Source organism: Grammomys surdaster, unplaced genomic scaffold (assembly GCF_004785775.1).
Source record: "Grammomys surdaster isolate TR1022 unplaced genomic scaffold, NIH_TR_1.0 126546, whole genome shotgun sequence".
Lineage (NCBI taxonomy): Eukaryota > Metazoa > Chordata > Mammalia > Rodentia > Muridae > Grammomys > Grammomys surdaster.
The window spans coordinates 553,474-572,704 of NW_021621338.1; the positions used below are offsets into that span (position 1 = coordinate 553,474).

The window sequence follows — 19,231 nt, forward strand, 5'->3', positions numbered from 1 at the left end:
CTTCCATGGGGAAGACTATTTCTCCCTCTTGCAGCATTCCCTAGTTGCCTGTGGTTGGTTCCATGAGTGAGGTTGAGGCCTTTCATATTTTAGAGGATAAAGCAACTTTAACATGAGTAATGTTACCTCAAGTTTCACATAAGTTCTTTTGACACTATTTAAAATTATATTTCTATATTACTTTTCCATTGCTGATTTTATAATACACACATTTTTAAAGTATGATGACTTGGTGTGGCAGTGCACGTGTGTACCATGGAACACATAGAGATCAGAAAACAATACCCAGAAGTGTGTTCTAGTGTTATAATTTTATTTATAGAACATATGTACTAAGTAGCCATATCTTGGAAACTTTTAAATATTTACCTACTTTTAATATGTTTATTGTAACTCGTCTAAGTCATTGCACAAAACTGTTGGGTGTTTTTGTTTTTGTACAAAATTTTAGAAATTACCTAAATTCCTCTGTGATGGTCTGTATATGCTCAGGCCAGAGAGTGGCACTATTAGAAGGTGTGGGCCTGTTGGAGTAGGTGTGTCACTGTGGTGGGCTTTAAGACCCTCATCCTAATTGCCTGGAAGTCAGTATTTTGCTAGCAGCTTCCAGAAGAAGATATAGAACCCTCAGCTCCTCCTGCATCATGCCTGCCCGGATGCTCCTGCCTTGATGATAATGGACTAAACCTCTTAACCTGTAAACCAGCCCCAATTAAATGTTCTTTTTAAGAGTTGCTTGGTCATTATGTCTGTTCACAACAATAAAACTCTAACTAAGACACCCTCTGAATATTTTTAAATCTGACTTTTATAGATTCGACTGCAACAAAAACAATGGTTTCTGGTTACATCCTTCTCTTTGGGGTTTGGTTCTGTATGGTTCTAAACACTTGAAAATTCTGTACCCCTCCATGGCAGTTGTATAAAAACTGCAAGGGAAAAAAAGGCTTTAGTTTGAGTTTCAGGAAAGTCAAAAACAGCAGTTGCCTATAGAATGAGTCTAGAAGTAAAATATGTAACCCCACTGTCAGCAAAGACGTAGTAGAAGAGAGTTTATAATAGATACTCACATCTGCTGTTTTGGACACTCTAATCCATCCTAAGGATGTTTGCTGTGTCAGGCTTCGTTTTAGACAAAGAAGCTAACTTTTATAAAGGTTTGAGAATAGACCATATTTATCATGGTTAACTTTACTTGCAAAACACCTCTCTGTTTCATAGGAAGTATGACTATTCAGGAACAGTATGTAATGAAATACTTCACCATGCTTTTCATGGTGAATTTTTACTGTGCAATAGACAAATTCCCTTTCAAGATGTGTCACCTGCTCAAACTCTGTTCAGAAGGCATGGCTGATACAATGTCATCTGAACACAGTGGAGATGTGATGGCTACAACTAGATTTGGAATGTTTGTGCTTGAATATCAGCTTCTTCCATACATGGTAAATGCTCACTTAGTATTCCCAAGCCTCTTTCTTCTCTACAGTAGAATTACTGCTCTTTATTCTACTATTGTGTCCTTCTAAGAATTGTACGGTAGGTACTCAATGTGGTATCAGATGCTAAAACAGTTTAATAAGTTTTAAACACTTTTGTTGGGATGATAATACATCAATAAGCATGATTAGACAACCCAATGTTTAATTTAATATTTATGTTCTAAGCTCAGGTGAGCATATTCTATTAATTCTACTTGCCTCCAAATGCCAGGATAGTTTCTTGCTGGAATTTATCAATAAAGTTGTTAATCAAAATTATGTTATTTTAATTTTTTGATACTTACTAAAAATGTTTTTAAAATTATGAAAATTCCCCACACCAAATTTGGATTATTTTAATTTGCAAGATTTCAGAAATTTAAGTTAATGGTCATATAATTTTGAGGTAGAAGTACTTAGTTTTTCATTCCAACTCCAAAGAAAATGTGATGAATTCATAAATATCTCAACAGTTACAGATTTATATAATGATTTAGCAGAAATATAATAAATATATTTAAAGCGGGTAAATACATTTTACATTTTCTAGGATAAATAGCTATAGATATATCTACTTGAAGCACATGTTCTATTGTCCATTTAGATAACTATTACTTTAAATTATTTTAATGTATTCATTTACAAAATAAAGTTGTCTTCCTCAGTTGTTCTCAATCTCATCTCAAAATGATCTGTCAATCACAAATATAATAAGAGTGTTGGGGCAAATAATGGCCTCAGAATATTAAGCAAATAGAGCTACAGGCCTTTATCCTAAATGTATCTTATGGCTCATATTATTTTTATAGATAGAAGTTAATTCACATTTAATGAGAGCCTAATATAAAAATGAGTCTCTTGAATCGCAACCAATACAAGATAAAATGTTGCATTGTTTATATACTGTGACTGCTTGAGATAAATCTCTATTTCCCTCTTTTCCAGGTCGAGTTTTAGCTCAGGCGAGTGCCAACGGGATTATCCATTTGCTGGATCTTAAATCTGGGCAAATTCACAAACTGGTGGGCCATGAGAGTGAAGTGCACAGTGTGGTATTTTCCCACCTCGGGGAGAATCTGTATTCTGGAGGTTCTGACGGCACCATTCGGTTGTGGCTCTGACCAGCAATAGCATAACCTGATGCAAAGGGCATTCCCTCTAATGCTTAAAAATACTTCATATAGTCTGCTCACAAGCCAGCAAGTAACTGGTTAAAACAACCAATAAATAAAATATTTGTTTTAAAACAAGCTTTGGGAAAATACTATATGGCCCATACTATTACAAATAAAAATTATAACTTTTTGCTCATTTATCTGTCTGTGGTTTTTTTTTCACCCAGAATCTTTCACTTTCTCATTTGGTTATGAATTTAGAGACAGGGCATCCTTGCTAGGAGGTTGGAAGAAACAGCTTTACAATGACGCCTAATGACAGACTAGATGAATTACAAGACATTGATTTTTAACGTTGGAGAACAAACTGCGGGAAAACGCAGCTACTTTTTTTTTTTTTTAAATCAAACCCGAGCTGCAGGAGACCCAAAGTTGAATTATGTATAGCACAAGGAAAATCTTGCTATAACCAGAGGGTCAAATAGAGTCAGAAAGCATACATTTTCACAGATTCTTTGACAATGAGTGTGCTTTATCTATTAGTAATAACCAACGACTGCAGATGGCTTAAATCTAAAGACAAGTCCCCGGAACTTTCATCTCTGCAGCCCATGCAAAAATGCATTAGGTAAAATTACATCGTTCTAATTTTTTTATTGTGATTTAAATGCAAATAAGTGTCTTGCATGCAGTAGCTCTCCCCCTCCCCACACACACACACCCCAAGCTCTCTCGCATCAGCTGTATCAAGTGACTGCCTTAGACAACACTACAGCCTGGTCCGCGGAAGCAGCTTGGGGTTTCGACCAAGCTGGGCTCAGAAGCCAGTTGTTGGCGCTGTCCGTGGTGCTGAGGAATTCCCGGCTGCCGGCAGGATGAGCTCCGAATCAGCAGTCTGCAAACTGCTCCCAGCGATGCCAAACCCCAGTTAAAGTTGCGCCTTTGCTTCACATCCACACTTAGAATCTTCTGGTGTGTGAGGAGGGATTCAGTCAACATACTGTGGACGATGCTGATGCTTCTGCCGGTGGAGTGGGCTTTAAGCTTCAGTATGCTGTTTCTGTTTGTGATCCTCAGAGCCTAGCCAAGTCACCTCTACTGCCGTAGCAAACACTGTGTAAGTGAACTCATGTGTGGAGGAGGTGTAATCAGCCAGGAAATTTCATAGAAGGATCTAAGAAAATGCTAAAAATAAGTTCAACAAGATTCTGCTACTGGGGTCCGGATTTCCACAGGACGAGCATTGCTTCTTGCTTTGAATTCTGAAGACAGGTCCAAAGCATATTTCTTATGTGTGTCTGCTGTGTTTCTCTCTGGAAGGGTGGGAGACTGCTTCTTGGCTGTGTTTTGAAATGGGAAATAGAGAGGATGGATTGCCTTTAATTCATGCCTGAAAATGCATTCTTTGGGTGACTAAAGAGGACTGGCTTACCTAAGAGATACCTGACCTTTAAGTTCAGATTGGTCTGTGACCCCCAGCACCACCATTAACCTCAGAGTGACTAGGTAAGTACGTCTTATGACATGAGTTGTGTTTGCTTTCTCAGAGAAATAGATGCAGTCATTTTAAATCATATGTAGCCATACAGGGAGGGGGTAAAGTTTAGCTGGGAAGTGATCCAGTTTAGCAGTGTTTGCATCCTTATTTAAAATCTTCAGATAATGGTGTTGTTGTATTTCCCTAACCTTCCTATTTTTAAATAGTATATTAAATGGTACTACAGAATATTTATTATAATGAAGGCTCTTTTAAAAATAGCCTAAAAACTTTGTTTTATAAAACAGACACATATTCCTCATAATAAAAACATCCCTAATGTTAATATGAAGCAAAAACCCCACCCCTATCTCTATCTTTCAGTTTACGTTTACTATAACCTTGCACATCAATGCCTACCTGTGGCTTACAAAATGACCCTTTTCTGTCTGGGTCTTTTAAAGCAGAACCCTGTGTGTATTTCACATGGCTTTCCTTGCATGTATTGATAGCCGCCGCTGGACATTTGTGAAGAGGCACGGTAGCTTCCTTGTCTTGCAAGATAAACTTTCTATATATGTGAGAAGTGCATAGATGGATGCTTTAATTAGTAAAACATATATATGCCTTTCCAGAAGCCTCTACTATGTTTGTGGCCTCTGTAGTAATTTAGAAGTATAAAAATGCTTTGTCAAAGGGAGCTTCCAGCTTCTCAAGTAGAATTGTAGGTTTGCATTTTCTTGTTCTGTCATGACTCATTATTTTTGACATATTTTAAGAGAAATCTATCTCCTTTATCATTACCCCAAAGGAATTCACCCAAAAGGAATTCTAATATCAGAGAATATTGTAGGAATACTAATATCAACCTTGTCTGAAAAGAGAACGTGAATGCATTGCCTTCCATTTTACTATTACTCTAATTTGCATATTAACTTAAGATGCAAATGTATTCTAAGAATTTATGAAGTTTCCTAATATCATCTTCATCATATTTAATTGCCATAGTTGTACTCTAGCCTGAAAAAAAGCAGTTTTTTACTGTTTTTAGTATACTTTGGAAATAAAACATTGAATGAAACTTAGACATCTTAAAATGCTCTACACACAATCTTAGTGATACTGGCAGAAAGCCAATATCATTTAAATGTTGAACTAAATATTTTACAACAGTCTTCCTTATCTGTTCTTCCCCAAAATTATAGTTTCCCCCAGAACCTTTACATAAGTTAGCTATTCTAAATATTCAAAGGAAACCACATTACCAACATTTACTACCAAATACTAACACTGAGGAAGCTTATAACAGTAATTGCTACCCAGATAATAAGGCATATAGTCTGTGAATGTTGATGCTTCACTATTGTTTTAAGAAACTTCTCAGAAAGTTTTTTTCCTAGTATCTTTCTCTAATTTAACTGAATGCAAACATTTTATCATTTCAAATGAGTTATATTTTCAGTAACATGTGAATGTTATTCATATTTTATGAAAGGAATCAACTTCAAATAATATTGCATGATTATCTTCATGGCTATAAAAAGTTGTAGATATCTCTTTCCTGCCCACTAGGAGCTTACTTCCTGAATAAAAATAATGGTGTTTACAATAGTAGAAATGACTATCTTTAATAAGACCATATCAATAAATTAATTTTTGTATCATTAGATATATTTCTCTTATTCATCATGATTTCTTATGCTATTTTTATATCCAGTGTGTTCCACAATCCAGAATATGGGCATGAGAAAGAAAGCTTTTGTACTGGATCCATCTCATTTAAACTTGCATCCAACTGCTTTTTTAAAAATTTCTTTGCTTTTAGAATTTAATGCTTGACCCTAATCTCTTGCTTTTATTCAGATTACTACAACATCTACATTCTATTACTGACTCATCCAGTTCAAAGAAAACCAGGAATGTAATTTCAAATATCCTTGAACTATATGTCAGTAACTACTTGCAATCATCCTTTAAGGCTCAGTAAAACCACATCTTACAATGTACAAAGAGCCGGACCATTGAAACTCAGAGGAAACTTACAACCTGAAGGCCCCTAAGTAAAATAACTCCATAAATGAACTTTCTTGAAACATATATTGCCAATGTCCACTATTCAAACTTTACAATAAACTATAGACAGTTGGATGAACTTAGTTTCTTTGAAGTCTCAGTGTCTCCCAGATTGAATCCATACAAATGATTTAAAGGCATGGGCTTAACTGCATCTTTATCCTCTCTTATATGTCAAATTATCTTTTAAATATTTATTTTCAGCCCACCCCTCTTGCATTCCCATGGAAGGAGCTGAGTGTGTTTAATATTAGGAGAACATCCAGAAGTCTGTGAGGAGGGGGATGGCTCTTCATATTCATGAAGCTTGCATACTTCTATTGGTCATCCCTGGATTGGTCACCTCTGCTGCCATCAGTCACGAAGACTATCCTGCTGATGAAGGTGACCAGGCTTCCAGTAATGACAATCTGATCTTTGATGACTATCGAGGGAAAGGGTGTGTGGATGACAGCGGCTTTGTGTACAAGTTGGGAGAGCGGTTTTTCCCGGGGCATTCCAACTGTCCGTGTGTCTGTGCCCTAGATGGACCTGTCTGTGACCAGCCGGAATGCCCTAAAATTCATCCGAAATGTACAAAGGTGGAACACAATGGATGCTGTCCCGAATGTAAAGAAGTGAAAAACTTTTGTGAATATCATGGGAAAAATTACAAAATCTTGGAGGAATTTAAGGTATGAGTTACCCTCCATATTTATTGAATTCTAATTTTTATTATAACATACTTAGCAGATTATATGACAAGCAAATCTAGAAAGCATACAGTTACATGACTCTATGCAGACAAGTAGCACGATGGTTGACAGAAAATTCTGTTGGTTCATCGGTCAATATTTCACAGTAATTTTTTTCAGAAATGTTTAATATCTTCTCATTTTTAACACTCAGAAACATTCTTTCTGTGTTTTTACAAAATATGTTTTTGAAAAGTGATGGTTTGGAAGATACAATCTGTTAAATTAATTTTCATTTTGTTAGTTTTATGTTTATTTAGTTTTATTTTGTTAACTTATTAGTCTGTATTTGTGGCCATGTACCAATGGCCTTGACTTATTTGTTTACTGTGAAGACAAGTACATGCTACAGAAAAATACTCAGAGCTGTGATCTCTACATCAAGAAAATACATTGGGCCTACTTGTTATAGAACAGGGTTCCACTCTCTGCTCATCAGATGTTTTACTCACAGTACTTCAAAGAGAACTGAATTTTTATCATGGCCTTCAAATAAGAGAAGTAAACTTTTCAGTTACATGCCACTTAGTTTTACTTTTATCCTTCATGTCTCATTTTCAAATAACATGGAGTTTATTTTTATTTCTTCTGGAGTTCTCTTTTATATGATGACTAATTTTAATTAGAATGTCCTGGAAGCCATATGAGTCCTGGGAGCATGAATTAATGTATCAAGAATATCTTACTTAATTGTAATGACAGTTTGTGTCTTGGAATATCTTTCATGCTGAAAGCTTAGTATGAGAGGGTCTCATTTTATCAAAGTTCTATGACACAACATTTATAGCATTACAGGTAAAAAACAGTTAAGGCTGGTTCTAAGTGCTTGTTTAAATTTGAAAAAGAATGTTCATGTTTTAGACCTGAACTAACCACTCTTTCTACAAAGTAAAATGGTGGCAGGAAACAGCATGTGGCAGAAAGATTTGAAGTGTCATCATTAGGGAGTTTGGTGTGTGGCTGTTTTATTGTATCCATTCCATTCTGGGCCATGAGTTCAAGCTCGTTCCAGTTTATACAGGAATGCCTGGATTTTTGTACTACATTCTATTGCCTATAAGGAAAAAGAGGAGTTTAATGATTAAATCAACTTTGTTAGATATAAATGTTATTCTAGAGATTTTTCTTTTGTGTGTTGTAAAATTTTGTTGTGTAGTTATTAAGAAGTAAAAGCTAGAAACTTTAGTAAAGCTACCCTGGCACCAAATGAGAGTTAAGAGCATACTATCATAGAATGACTAATGACAATATGGTCTTTAAAACACTGTATATACTTTGGCATAAGCTCTTTTTACCTAGTATTCAATACATTACAGTTTGTAGTATTAATCTAAATAATTATTAATTAATAATTATTAATTATTTTATTTGTAAAATAATCTAGTATTCAATACATTACAGTTTGTAGAGCCATGAACAAATCTGTAGCAATCCCTATCTAATGTGCACAGATATCTAAAGTAGAATTTTTCTGGAAAGAATATCTAGCTCAAACCAAGATCACAGGAGATAGTTTTTGATAGATAAACTTTGGCAATGGGCATTTAATATATAAAATAATAGATATGGTTTATAAAGTTAGTCAACTTACCCTTAAAATACTATAGTTTTCCCCCTCTATATACCAGATTTACTTAAACAAAAATATAACTTTGAGAGCTGGAGATATCCTTCAGCGTTTAGGAGCACCAGCTGCTCTTCCAGAGGACATGGGTTTGTTTCCCAGCACCTACATGGCAGCTCACCATCTGTACCACCAATCTCAGGATATCTGATACCCTCTTCTGGCCTCCTCAGGTAACAGACATTCATGTGGTACACTGATATACATGTAGGTCAACACCCATGCACATAAAAATAAATAAAAATGTTAAAAGGTACCTGTGTTGCCATCTCAGACAACACAATACATATGGACAAACATTAATCATTCTTGTCCTCCTAGTTATAGCCCCAACATAGTATAATTCTTCATGTAGCATCCCTTAATAGCAAAGCATTTGTACCTATTTTTGCCAAAGGGATATGTGTATGTATGTATGTATATATATATATATATATATATATATATATATATATATATATTCCTCTGTATGACAAAGACATGGCCACAGAAAATTGTTGTTACCTCCCCCACAAAGTCATCCATTTGTTTAACCTGTTTCTTAATACTGCTTTCTTGCAATTAAATCTACTTAACTTTCCAAAGTCAAGGTCAGAAACAGCTGGATTTGAAGCCCAAATTCCTCAGTGAGATGTAAGATCTGACCCACAATAGTAAGAGTATAAAATAGCCAGTGAAATGATTAGTTTCCCTGTAAAGAGATGCTAAAAAAATATTTAATGAAATCTTTAGGCCCAGGACAATGAGAACATTTGAGTTGAATAAAGAGTTCTTCTCTATTCTCCATCATTCTCAAATATGCAGGTGTTTACTCTAGGTTCTAAATTTTTCTGAGTCTTTACTTATACTTTATAATTAAAATTCAACTTCAAAATAATTTCTGATGAAGGAATTTAATACCTTCCATTAATGTTGTATTTATCCATATGAACTATACATCTAAGCAAACACTAGCCAAATTCTAGCATCCTCACTTGTTCCCGACTTCCCCACCAGGAACAAGTAACCAATATTTAAAGGTTCAGGAAACTTCCTTATAATGCTGCTGATACACAATTGACAATGTTGTAATATGAGACATTCTTTACAATAATATATTCATCCAAAGAACACTGATTGTACTGTTTACTATTCGAGATAGTATAGAGTCACTTGTTTTGGAAATCAAGGCATCTAGAAGTTAATATGCTAATAAGAAAGGCATGATTAATGTACAGGCGAAAAGAAAAGCAGTCAAAAATTGAGTTTATGGAATAAGTGTGCTGGCATACACTTGCAATCTAAGCATTTTCAAATCAGAGAAAGATGAATCATGGGTTCACAAGGCCAGTCTCGGCCACACAGCAAGACCCTAGTCTACAAAATAGAAATGATGTTTCATTTATGACCACAGTGCCAGTATCTGCCCAAGACTTATGGTGTGAAATGCTTATCAAAATAGCATGAGGCTTGTCAAAACAAAAACAAAAACAACAAACAAACAAAACTTCTTTCTTCAAGATGGTCAGTGTTGGGGTTGTCTTTTAGAATGATCAAATTTGATATGGGGAGATTAAAATTCCATAAGAGAAACTTCTAGAGGCAAATGCAGAGGCTGGGAAGAGCAAGACCTGAAGAGGATGGGAGGGTGTGAGAAACAGGACGCTGGATCCGAGGCTGTGGTATGTGCTGATGTCAGGCAAAAGCAACTAGTGCAGCAGATGGCAACATTTAAAATCAGGTTTACATATGCTTTTATCCCCCAAAGAACATCAGGAAAAGAGAGACAACTGGGAATTTTCAAAATTACGAACATGCCTGGAAAAAAATTGATTTCCCTGCCTAAGATATCTCTCATGTATGAAAACTTCAAAAATATTTTAGAATTTTAAAGGCGAACATCAAGATTACTCACATGGACAAAGATAAAGAAAGGTATTAGGGTAGTTTTCAGAGTAATATCTGACTTCCCATGGATAATCTAGAGCAGTGGTTTTCAACCTTCCTAATGCTGTGACCCTTTAACACAGTTTCTCAGTTTGCAGTGACTCCCAACTGTAAAATTATTTTTGTTACCTCATAGTATGAATTTGACACTGTGATGAATCATAATGTAAATATCTGATATATAGGTTGTCTTATATATGACCCTTGTGGGGAGGATCATTGTACTCCCAAAGGGGTCGCGACCAACAGGTTGAGAACGGCTGGTCCAGATTTGGCTCATCAGCCTCTCTGAATCCTGCTCTGTCAGAAATCCTTCCCTGTGTGTTCACACGTGCTATTCACTTGTCTACAGCATATCTTGATGCCTATTAAACAATTCCCAGGTAAGAAAACGAAATCATCAGTCCATAAATGTACATAACTAAGGTCATACAACCAAAATCGGGAATGGCGGGAACCTTGCCCATGCAGCTCCCCACATCTCCCTTTGACTACCTCTATCATGTTAGAATAATACACGGTAAGATGGGGCTGCTGATCCTTCTGCTAGAACACACAGGTTTCCTCCACCACAATGAACACTTTGGTTTTCTTTTTTATTTCCTGTATTTCTAACCTTAAGGATCAAGAAATTAGCACAAGCATTCACTATTCTCTTTGTTGTTGTTGTTGTTGTTGTTGATGATGATGATGATGATGATGTTAGTTCTTTGTGGTTGTTGTTGTGGTGGTTGGCAGTGGTAGTGGTGGTAAATAAGATAATGAGCAAGATCATGATTGAACATACAAAAGTAAAGAGATTCAGGAAACTGCCTTTAAATGCCTCCGTTCTGTTTCAGCTACTGCTGGTTTAGAAAGGGTGGTCCCCAAGCAACCTAAAATGGTACATACTGTTCCCAAGTGAAACATCCATTTCAACTTGCTTCTGCTCCGTAATGCCTCTCTACATTTCTTCTTGAAGCTGGTCTTAGATGTGTCTAAGGTTTTAGTTTTGAGGTATCATCCTGAATAGCTACCAAATACCTCCTTGCACTTGAATCTTTTCTGATCAGTAAACTTACAGATTGATCCACATGTGTCCAGATGGGAAGAACAATGCACTATGTAAAAGCTATGAGGACTCTTTCCAGTTATTGATGCAGGTATTGGAGATAGCTGCCTACCTCTACTCCCCTGGAAAACTCTACACTCCCCAGTATTCTTATAGTGTTTTGTTAAGATGAATGTCACTACATAGCAGGTTCTCTCATCTTTTGTTTTGATGTTTACCCAATCAACATGGAAACAGACCTACATTTTAATAAATAAAGTTTATAGTTAACAAATTATAACAGCATATATAATGGCTTTATAGAAAACATTAATTAGAAATGTAAAAGTCTGCCTCAGCTCTGTGCTTCTCATAGCCCAAAGGAGAAATAATTTCTTATTTTGCACAGTATTTTTATAACTCTCACTCTGCAAGATGTCATCTTTGTGAATATTTCTTTATACTTAAAATTTTCTACTAATTTAGTTTCAGGTCATACACTGAAGGTTAGACTATGTGCAGCTGAATGAGGTGTCAGTTTTAGCATAGTCTGTTTTACTTTGAAGTGATTCTCTGTAGTCAATATCCAGTGCTCCAAATTCAGGATCCAATTTGTCCCAGGTCCTTCCTTCCCGGTTGGGAGTAACTTTTGTGCTATTCCTATTAGTGGACAAAGACAACTGATAAGACCTACTTTTTATTTTATTTGAAGGATTTAGTATAAACATTTTCTCTGGTACAGATTTTTGTGTTTGTTGTTAACCTTCAATGACAACTTTAAAACATATTTTCATGCTGTGGTAACCTGCCTTGTTTATGCCTTGAATTTTGCACTTAGTGTTTAGATTCTGAAGAATTAACCAGGGGACATGAAATTACTCAACACTTAGAATGCTTTGCCAAATCATTATATCCATTAAAAAAAAGTGGATTCCTGTTGGATTTAGAATTGTCCTAGCTTATTAATGAATATATTCACAAGGAGATACAAATCCCAGTTCTGTCATTAACTACTAGCCTATCATTAATGCCTAACATTATAATATTCCATCTATTAAAATATTTTAATGGGAAGTATTTTTCAATATTGTCTGATTATTTTTCAATATGGAAAATATGGGAGACAACACATTTCAGGAGCTGAGGACAAGGTTTGTTTAAAGAAGGGGGCAAAGAAAGCTGGAGGAAATTTTCCGCTGAGGAAGGTAACTGGTAATAATCTGAAAAACCCAATGCACATACCTTACTCATCCACTCTCATATCAGCTTTTACAAAAGGCAAAGGAACTAAGGAATGCTTTATCACAGGATAAATGCAATCAAACAGCATTTTTTGTTTTTGCTGAAGTGTATACATATAATTGATTTGAATAGCAGAAATGGGTTGATTCTGAGTCTATGGGAGGGTTCTGGGGTTTTTTGAAGTTATCCCTTAGAAAGTCTACACAGTCTCAACAAACGGGTAGTGTAGTCTCCAAGAGACATAAAGAGCCTATCCAAAATCAATCCAGGAGAAAATCAGAGTTTTTGTAACAAAGTTGACTAAGGTCTTTGTGAAGAGTATTAGAATAACTGTTAGCTCTAAGAAATACCTTCTCTGATTTTCAGAATATACTGGGCCTTCAAACACCAATTTGGTCTTCAAGTGAGTTAAGGAATAGGTTTTTTTTTTTCCTTCAATACTGCCAGATAACATTGGAGTCATTAATACTGTATACACAGGCACTTTCAGCAGGTATTAAGCAGAATCCCCAGACTCTCTGAGTGAAAGTTACCACTAAAGCTTTATGTCTTTGTAATTAGTGACAGACTACTTAATTTTTAATAGTCTTTGACCAATTTCAGAGATTAGAAGACAGTTTTCTGAAAACAGTCTTATGAACTCATTGTGCTACTTTTTCTCATGAAAATATACTTGGCATTTTTTTAATTTCACAAAATATGCTAATCCCAGGAAAGAGAATAGATTCAAAATAAATAATAATGATAACAATATTACTACTACTATTAATAGTAATAATTGTTTTTTAAAATTTCTCAAACAAGAGAATATATTTCTATGAATAAATGATTTTCAAGTGGGTAGGTAAAATATCCCCATGGCAGTCAAAGTCCATCACCTGGCTATCAGTTTAGACACTAGTCCCCTGGCATGTGGGTGGGTACCATGTAGGTGGATTGTGTGTCACTTTCTTGTACTCACCCAGTAGAGTTTACTGCTGTTCTTCCTCTTAGAAGATGCTACTATTAATGGTTGTAACTGTGTGATAAGTATGACATCAGAGATTTGTGACTGGATGCTTGTGCCCTGTGCACATGGGGAGGCTGGTGTTTGATTTGTAGCCACATCTAAGATTTGCAGAGTTTGTTACCGAGGTCAACTTTTGGAAGTCTGCAGTCTATTACCCATTTCTTATTAATGCAACAGTAGTTCAAAAGACAAGGGAGAATGTCTACCTGGTAGTTGCTTTTCTAAATTCAAACATCAGTTGTATGTATTAAAAGCTTGCCTATTTTTAATTGTGTATATGTTCACTGAAATAGTAGAAGATGCTAACAAATACACTCTTCTTTTTCATAAATCTTATTTCCTCTCAGGTCTACATATTTTGTACAAGTTTTGCAGATTAATATGAATAGAATAAATAGTCTTCATTGAAATTGTTACACACACACATTTATATGTATGTGTGCATGTGTGTGTGTACACACACATGTATGTATGTATATGTTATTTGAGACATGAGGTAAATCTTTTATTTTTACTCCTTAAAGTTCTGACCACATTTTAAAATTTTTCACTCTGCTTTTATACTCCTTGATTTAGCTATCAGGCAGTAAAGTATGCTTCATGTGAGACAGCACACACACAAAAAAAAAAACCCTATCAGTGTGTTTTTTACTTTTGCTTGTGTAGCTCTCAAGTAAATGCTCAAGACAAACCAGTAAGAGCTGATGGAGTCTCTTTAGGCTTGCTGTCTCAAACAATGGCTCATTTTAATTGAGGACCTGCTTAGTCTAGAGTCTGCACTTTGGATCTTATCATCACTCCTGAATAGCATCAGTAATTTCATTCTGACACGCCTCTATTGTTGCCATCCTTGTCTCTAGTCTGCCATAAGGCATATCACAATAAAGTTATCTTCATAAAGGTTTAATGACATCATGAAATGAGTGAAGAAAATACTAAAGGGCCTATGAAAGCCATTCACATCCTTAAAAAGATTTTAGATGACCTTATTCCATGCTGGTAAAAAGTTGTCTAAAAGGTATAAAAGTGCATTCAATGAAACTCATTATTTTCTTTAAATTGTTCCATCTGGCCGTGAGCTCTTGTTTTTTTTTTTTTTTCTGTCTATAAAATCAATATGAAAATGTCACTACAAACATCCCCTAGTAATAAACAGTACCAATAATTTGAAGTATCTATTATTACATATCAACTTATTATGTAATTAGGATAATTTAATAAGTGTTGTTTTACAGGCATGTTGATACATGCCTATAATCACAGCATTTAAGAGATGGAAGAGGAGGGTCAGGAGTTAAAGATCATCCTCAGCTACATAGTGAGTTTAAGCCAACCTGGAATGCCTGATACCCTGTCTGAAAAAGGGGGAGGGTAGGAGTAGCTAGGAACATGGCATAGTGGTTAAAATGCCTTCAGCATATCTCTGAGGCCTGGAGTGCAGATCATAGAAGCCATGTAAACACTGGCTGGTTTTATGGTCTAACCAAAATCCCAGTTTGTGGGAGGTGGAGGTGGTGGTCCAGGAAACATTCTAGGTACCCAGATTAGCCCTACAAATGAGTTCTGGGTTCAACTGAGAGACTCCTTCTGAAGGAATAAGATGAAACATAATCAAGGACGACTCCTCATGCCAACTTCAGACTTCCACATACATACATGTTTCTGGCCTCCACAAACATAAATGCATATATCATACTCAACACACACATAATACACGTGCAAAAAAGTACCTATCTTATTAAACAACATTTGGGTTTAAGTTTTAAAATCATGTCTTTACCAGAATTCTTACTGTATTTTCTGAGTGTGTGTGTGTGTGTGTGTGCATGCGCGCATGTGCACTTGCGCATGTGCACGCGTGTGTGTTCTTACTGATCCTACAACTTTAATTTCAAAAAAAGAAACAACTTTAGTTTGTTAAACATTTTTGTTGTAGAAATGATAATACAAAGACTAACCAAAACTTCATGGAAATAAGATAAAGCCACAGCTCTTTACCTGCAAAAGCAACATTATTATATCACGTTCCTATGGTCTTTTGCCATATTTTGCTATCTTCATCTTCAATAAGAAAGTTCAAGCTGATTTACATGTTCTTTTCCAATAAATACGTTGTGCACAAAGATTTATTTCAGCCAATTGTCTATAGAAATGTGATATCAGTATTTGTCACCATGGCAACTCAGAGTTACAAGTATATAAGAACAATAAAATATTGGCACATCTAAAATCCATCTTTGATTGGGATTGAATACAATTTGTGAAACAAGCCTAAGTTTACAAGGACTGGGAGAGAAAATAAATCTTCTCTATAAAAATGAAAACTTCTATAATTAGACCAAATTATATCTGTTATACATGTTTTAAAATATTTATTATACATAAATAATATTTTAATATTTAAATATGTTATTTCTTAAAAGTATTCAAATATATTTTAAATATATTCACATATGTTAGGTGCTAATTATAATTATTTTAACTGAGACACCTTTATACCAGGAAGTAACAAACAAATTAAAATACTCACTCTTGAAAGCTATTTTGACAGTTTTTAGAACCACAATCGATGTGGGGAGGGGAATGGTTTTCTCACTCAGTAAATTCTGCCTCTCACTAAATTATAGGAATGCTTTGCAAAAAATGGATACAGGGAACACAAAAGTTTGTAGGTCCATGGTATTAGAATCAGGGTTGCCGCTAAACTAGCCAGTAGTCAATGTTGTGCCTGTCAGTACTGTCAACGCCCTAGGAAGAAGAGATGCTGCAAACATCTGCGTCTCTTGACTTCTTCCACTTTCATCTTGATGTTTAAATTGTTTATATCTCAGAAGTGATACTAAAACTTCCAAGATTGTTCTGTTCTCCTGGCTTTGAATTTTCCTGAAATAATGTAGAGATTTAGAATTTCCCTGTAATAACGGAGATTTTCAGAGTGTTTTTGCTGCCATCTCAAGTGAAACTCTTAGAAATAGTTTTCAATGGTTTTCATGTCACCTGAAGTTAGAGAAATGATGTATCTTTAAAGGTCCTTTAGAAATGCACTGTGCACAGTAGAATACTAAGACCAATAGACTAGGCCAGAGAGCTAGAGTAGATCTCTCAACTTCTAAGAACTCAACAGTCAGGTAAAAATGAACGTCAAAGGAGGCTCTATCACTGAGCTGCCAGGTAACTTAGGCACGTGTTGTTTTTCTTTTTTTTTCTCAATGTTCAAGTGTCCCAAATAAAAATCCTAGGAGATAGTACTTGACACACAATATGTGATTCATAAAAGCTCAATGACATTTTACTACTATGGATAAATTAATGGTTACCCTTAATTTAATCTAAAAACATCACTTTTATGTGGCAGTATAACACATCTTTACCTCAGACATCTATTAACATCTTTTTTGATTTGTTTATTTATTCATTTTACATCCTGATCAGAGCATCCCCCTCTACCAAGTCTACCCCCATCACATAGCCCCTCCTCCGTCCTCCTCTGAGAAGGCAAATGTCTTCCCCAGGGTACCAACCCACCCGTAGCACTTCAAGTAACTGCAAAACTAGACATATCCTCTCCCATTGAGGCAAGAAAAGCCAACTCAGTTAGGGGAACAGGAACCCACAGGTAGGCAACAAGTCAGAGACAGCCCCCACTCCAATTTTTAGGGTACTTATATGAAGACCAAGCTGCACATCTGCTACATATGTGTGGGGTAGAGCAGCCCATGTATGTTCTTTAGTTGGTGGTTCAATCTCTGCGAGCTTTCAAGGATCCAGGTTAGTTGACTCTCTTGGTCTTCTTATAGAGTTCCTATTCCCTCCAGGTTCCTCAATCCTTTCCCCAACTCTTCTACAAGGTTCCCTAAGCTCCATCTAATGTTTGACTGTGGTCTCTGCATCTGTTTTGGTCAGCTGCTGGGTAGAGCCTCTCAGAGGACAGTTACACTAGGTTCCTGTCTGCAAGCATAACAGAATATCATTAATAGTGTTGGGGATGTGTTCTTGTCATGGGATGGGTCTTAAGTTGGGCCAGTCATTGCTTGGCCATTCCCTCAGTCTCTGTTCAATCTTTGTCCATATACTTCTTGTAGGCAGAACAAATTTTAGGTTAAAGATTTTGTGGGTGAGTTGGTGTCCTTATCTCTCCACTGGTAGTCCTGCCCGGATTCAGAAGGTGGTCATTTCAGGTGCCATATCCTTCAGTGCTTTATATCTTACATACAACTACAAACGCAATTTAAGAGATACCCTATTAATGATTTAAGTCAAATTCTGTTGTTAGACACAGAAGAGAGGCAATTAATGAAGAAAAACCAATCTGTCTTAGCTAATCTCTTCTTTCTGTTTGAAATCACCAAAACTATATCCGTGTTTTTACTTACATTAACTTATGAATCTGTATTACATAAAATAGTTCATTTAAGAACATGACTTCTCAAGATGAGGAGGATAGAAATAATGATGCCAGTTATGTATTACCAATGATAGAAGACCCAAGTTGGTGCAATAGAGACTATTACCAAAAACAATCCACAATGATTTATTAATAAACATTTATAGGAAATGCTTATTTATATGCAGTCTGTGGATCCTTTTGAGGTTTCCCAAAACACTATAGCCATCTAAAGAGAAAGTTGTTGGTAGTGACCTACAGTTACTTCGCTTTTTATATTCACGTCAAATAGATCTGTTACCATACTGTCAAAGCCTTCCATCCTAGGACTGATAAAGATGGATCCGGTTTCACCAGAGAGTAGACTAAAGCTTCAATCTTTAAACGTGTAAAATTTAAAAGACAAACAGATCTGCCCATTTACTGTATGTGTGTCACAGCAGATACATTAAGCTGCACTTCTTTCTATAGTTAATTCCAAAAAGTATAGTTAGGCTCTTTTCATTGGTGTTCAGTTGTAATCACATTTATTCACAAATAATGTGAAGAAGCAAAATTTATAAAAGGTCCATCTTTCTATTCCTGTGAATTCCATTTTGATTGTAATAAACTTTTAATGTTATATTTTAATATAATACTGTATATATTTAGTAGTGTGTTAATAAGCAAAGGTGTGTACATAGTCTACTTAAGTATCAGTCTATTATTGCATTCTTAAAAATAACTTGCCAAAGTCAACACTCTGATTCCATTGAGGTGGAACAATGTATCAAAATAAAGAAGGCAACAAGTTTCCCTTCACAAGTGCTAGAAACGCCTTTGACAGTGGTGTCTTCCTACTATTGCTATAGGAGTTTGATTAAAGAAAGGAGACATTGCATTTCAGAGCTAAAGAAAAACACGTTGAGTGGCAATGCCAAAGTATTGAAAGATTTTTAGAGAAAACTGAAATGTTAATGATGAAAAAAGAGAAAGCGCAACCAGAAAAAAATGAACCAACAAGAGTGGTCAGAACACTAGGCTACAGAGTATAAAAACAGGGAGGGAACATCATACCGCTCCATAACATGAGGATCAGGAGAGGCAGCCAGGTCAAAGGCAGGGCAGAGGAATGGCAGACTCAGGGCACGTGGAGG

The 19,231-nt window shown here is 35.7% G+C and overlaps 2 protein-coding genes across 4 annotated transcripts in view; both read left to right on the forward strand.

Moving 5' to 3' along the window:
- The window catches only part of Spag16 (sperm associated antigen 16), a 479,924-nt gene extending 477,132 nt beyond the window's left edge, over positions 1-2,792 (forward strand). The window contains exon 6 of the mRNA XM_028760730.1: positions 2,427-2,792. Coding sequence (XP_028616563.1) covers positions 2,427-2,602 — 176 coding nt within the window. The 3' untranslated portion in view covers positions 2,603-2,792. The remainder of the gene's footprint in view (positions 1-2,426) is intronic.
- Positions 2,793-3,378: 586 nt separating this feature from the next.
- Positions 3,379-19,231, forward strand: part of Vwc2l (von Willebrand factor C domain containing 2 like) — a 162,946-nt gene continuing 147,093 nt past the window's right edge. For 2 of the 3 annotated variants that reach the window (XM_028760725.1, XM_028760727.1), the window contains exons 1-2: positions 3,379-4,102; positions 6,351-6,820. In XM_028760725.1, the coding sequence (XP_028616558.1) occupies positions 6,431-6,820 (390 nt within the window). In that variant the 5' untranslated portion in view covers positions 3,379-4,102; positions 6,351-6,430. The remainder of the gene's footprint in view (positions 4,103-6,350; positions 6,821-19,231) is intronic. The other variant, XM_028760726.1, reaches the window with a different exon arrangement.